General features: G+C 36.2%; 1 protein-coding gene across 2 annotated transcripts; it reads right to left on the minus strand.

Annotated features, from left to right (window-relative positions):
- Positions 1 to 233: 233 nt before the first annotated feature.
- On the minus strand, positions 234 to 3,543 carry LOC108367646 (sialin). Of its 2 annotated transcripts, XR_001848270.1 has the most exons (9): positions 3,400 to 3,543; positions 3,099 to 3,335; positions 3,011 to 3,035; positions 2,620 to 2,900; positions 2,442 to 2,564; positions 2,195 to 2,351; positions 1,465 to 1,706; positions 1,136 to 1,404; positions 234 to 1,042 (listed from the first exon to the last, which is right to left on the minus strand). XR_001848270.1 is itself a non-coding variant. In XM_017622320.1 (8 exons), exons 1-8 carry the CDS (start codon positions 3,508 to 3,510, stop codon positions 1,246 to 1,248), a joined length of 1,335 nt encoding a protein of 444 aa, XP_017477809.1. In that variant the 5' UTR covers positions 3,511 to 3,543; the 3' UTR covers positions 1,083 to 1,245. The 2 variants fall into 2 exon arrangements, 1 of the variants encoding a protein (XP_017477809.1); XM_017622320.1 differs by lacking the exon at positions 234 to 1,042 and having other exon boundaries at positions 1,083 to 1,404.
- Between the last annotated feature and the right edge of the window lie 698 nt (positions 3,544 to 4,241).

Below are 4,241 nucleotides of genomic sequence, written 5' to 3' on the forward strand. Positions count from 1 at the left end.
GCAGATATATCTGCCTACACCAGATGTGAATAACCGACGGAACTTTGCAATGCAGAGACACAGTCGACGAAGTGGTTTAGTCGTGATCTAAGCCGACAAATGGTTGCAGTGCCAAATCAGAAGCGAAAGCGATCTACGCAGGATTTCTGAGCCACACAAAAATAGGTTTCTGCTTGACTAACATTTGTTTTGAAGGCGAAGTAAGTGTTTGATTAAGGAAAAAATTTTTTCAGTTTAGTTCTAAATGTAGTATTTATTTAGCTCACAGCACGAGCACATATCGTACACGGTCTTCAAAAGTGACTCCACTCAAAATTTGGCATTGTTGAAATAATGCACTAAAAATTTACACAGAGCTTTTATTTACCTTTGAGCAAAAGCTGGAGAAAATGTTTGCTATAATTTGTTGAAAAACCCTAAGGTAATGTCCCCTTGCCCATATGATTACCATGTGCTACGAAATAGTTTTTCGCATTTTCTGACGAACGTGAAATTTTGAGTTGTGTCACTTTTGAAGATTGTGTGCGATATGTAGATTTTATGTATGTATATGTATGTATCGCTAGCGTAGAGTGAAAAGTTGCTAAGCCCACTTTTTATGAAAACTCATATTTTGATATAGGAAGCTAGAGGAATTAAGAATGCATCGTTTCGAAAAATATAAAGGTACTTGCTTTATTTTTTCTTGTTTAAGTATATTCCATGAAAGGAAAATTTGCTAAGCCCAAAAGAGGCACCGAAAATCCGTTAAAGTCAAAATAAGAAATCTTTTAATAAAGATGGAATCCTTCTTATTCGTTTGGACTTTTGCTTTGCCTTAAACACGCAAAATATTGTATTCAAAGTTTGGGGAAATACTTGAAGAAAATGGCTATAGGAAATTTATCCCCTCCTATAAAAATGGACTTAGCAACTTTTCACTCTAAGCTAACGATATGTATGTACATATTTACATGTATCTATGTGTATCACTTCAGCATATACTATATATAGATGTATATACGCAGCTATAGCCCTACAAATGGGCTTAATAATTATATATTTATNCATATGTGTATCACTTCAGCATATACTATATATAGATGTAGTTATATACGCAGCTATAGCCCTACAAATGGGCTTAATAATTATATATTTATGTACCTACATTTTAAAAATGTTCAACTGACATGAATTTTTACAACTTACGCTATAAATAAACTTACAATACTTAATACCAGAATATCCGATAGGTTATCACTTTCTTTACAATTTTGTGTTAATAGTATCACTCTTTGGCGATTTCTTATCAATTTCATTCCATTTCTGTATTTCACCAGATCCAAACAACCAAAATATCACCGCAGGTATTATGTAGGCTGCAGCACCTATCAGGAAGACGTAGTGCCATTGATCGATGGTGTTCTAAAACCAAATAACAAAATTAATTTCACAAAGTCCTTAACACTTATTCACTGCACTTACGCTTTCTTTAGTAAAGGCAGCCACAATCATTGGTGAGAAAATGCCAGGCGTAGTGCCAACGCAATTTATGATACCGTAAAGTGTGCCCGCATAGTTTGGCGCTAGATCCTGTGAATTTTGCAAGTTAGAAGACGTGGCCGCACCATTGAAACCCAGTGAGATCGTCATGATTGCGACACAAAAGTATGGATCTCGACCGAAATATGCCAATATAATAAGCATTATACCCGGCAAAACATGCGCTGAAATGGAAGTAAAATGGAGTAGATGGAATATATTTTTAGTGAGTTATTGATCGAATTGTATATCGTTTGTATGCAAGAGAAACCACTTTTTCTGCAGAATTTCCGGACGTTTCGAATATCACCTTGCAATCTTCAGGGGCGAATATGTGGATTAGATTTAATTAACATTTAACAGTAAAATATCAAAAACAATGAAAAATTGCCAATCTTTGTTACATACCTCTGTATTATTCTCGTTGATCTCAGTATGACGAGAATAACAGAGGGATGGTAACCATGATTTGTAATAATTTTTTGTTAAGAGTTGATTAAATTTAAGCCTCATATTTACCCTTCAAGATGCTAAAATAATTAGCGAAACGTTGGGCAAAACATGAAGAACAATTAGTTTTTCTTGCACACAAGTGGAAACGATCTACCAGCAAACGGGAACATATTTCATTGGTAAGTTTACAAATCAACTTCTGTCTGTAGTTTCGACTTACAAGATAAGCAAAAAACTTTGCGCATTGCCGTGACAGACAACCAACTTTTGCGGCGGATGAGATCGGCGATGGCACCAAAGCCAAAGGCGCACAGCAAGCGAGCCAAATGCGGCAAACTAGAGAGAAATCCGGCAGAGGACAAGTTGAAACCCAGCACCTTTAATAAGATATGTATGTGAGTTTTGGATTATCATTTTTACGGCAATGAGTTATAGGTACTGTCACATTGCCAATGGAAAATACGTACTTCACTGAGAAACTTTGGTGTAGCGGTAATTAGGAAGAACAAGCCCCACATGCTACCATAATGTAAGAACAGAAGCGCCCAGAAGGGTAGTGAGACAAGCAGACTTTTATATGGTGGCCACCTCTGAAAAAGCAAGTTATTATGATAAGGAAAGCAGGACTCAACAACTGGCACCTACCTTCTTTGTGGTGATAGTATTGCCTAGACTCTTTTCAATGTATTCGCGCTCCTTGACTGATATAGACTGATGTTGTGCTGGACTATCTGCGACCATGTAGAACCAAACCAATGTAACAATTAAAACAAAGAGACCCACCATGTAGAAAGACCAGTCCCAGCCCATGCCTTCGATGAGCATGCCACTAATGGGCCACGTTATCACAGTGCCAAATGTGCCACCCATGAGTGCAGCAACAAATTTTCCTTTCTCATCGGGCGGTGACCATTTTGAGACCAAATCTGATTATGAAAAGAAAGTTTTATTAGATAAATGACATAATTCATTTTTGCTGGGTTTGAAGACAAGCAGATATAGAAGTTGGGCAGTTTCGGAAAGGACATCTACTTACTGTGACAGCAGGGATAGATAACACCCTAAAATTGGTAAACAAATTCAATTAAAATAAGTATTTAAATAGAACTTAATATTTCACTTACACCCAAGAAACCAATCATAAAACGTATTGCAAATACAGCCCATTTGTCCCATGCTGCAGCGAGCGGCGTCAGTGCTGTTAACGCGGCGGCGCCTAAGCAGCTCCAGCCTGCCACTGGCTTGCCTCCGAAATTCTCCGCCAGCATACCCGCTGGCAATGAAGTAATCATGTAACCATAAAAGTAAGCACCAAGCAAGTTGGCTTGGTCTGTTTGAGTCCAGTTATAGCGCGGACCGTACTAAGAAAGTAAAAAAAAGTTATAGTTTTTAAATTCCTTAATTTATATCGAAAGCTTGGCTTACATTTGGGAGCGGTTCGGTGGCATTTGGATCCGTATGTTCGACCATAGCGATAATATTAATACTAAGATTCACACGCATCATATAACTCATGAGACATGCCATGAACAACATCACTGCTATGTTGAAGCGCTTTGGAATATGAACTGTAAGAAAATAATAAAACAATGTATTAAAATTTTGTCAAAAATTACAACCATATTTAAATAAAATCTTTTTGAAGTTAATAAGGAGTTAGGGTGAATGCACATACATCGTTAGAAAATTGCCTATTACGGCGCCTATTAAATAAGTTGCACTCCAAAACAAAATAATTAATTGTAATTAAAATGATTTTTCGCCTTTCTTCGTAGATAATTATTCACACGAAAAAGTTTGGTTAGAAAAATATGCGATTTTAGCCACAACTATTTCTCTCATTATTTTAAAATTTTTGTATATTCTTTTATACTATACATACATACATACATATATTCTGTGTATAATTATAATAACTGCTTCACTAAGTTTGTCACGAGATGATAAAATCATTCATCAAATTATCAAAATTGGTCTGTGATGACAAATAAATACGCCAAAGCTCGAAGCTTTTCATGCTTGTTAAAATATAATTTTTGAGATAATACATGATTCATAGAACATATTGTATTACATTAAACGCGATTTATTTCCTCATACAAATAATTAAATTCTGTTAGGAATGTTAAATCTTTACATAATAATTCCAATGCTGTCACACAACTAGAGGGGCCTACAGTTTTACACCACCTACAGACGGCAGATGGGTTTTCATGGCAGAAATAAACTCGCTCGTTTGCCATTGCCTGTCGAAGGACCAAGGACGA

Source organism: Rhagoletis zephyria, unplaced genomic scaffold (genome assembly GCF_001687245.7).
Source record: "Rhagoletis zephyria isolate East Lansing unplaced genomic scaffold, Rhagoletis_zephyria_1.1 Rzeph_scaffold_02753, whole genome shotgun sequence".
Taxonomy (NCBI): domain Eukaryota; kingdom Metazoa; phylum Arthropoda; class Insecta; order Diptera; family Tephritidae; genus Rhagoletis; species Rhagoletis zephyria.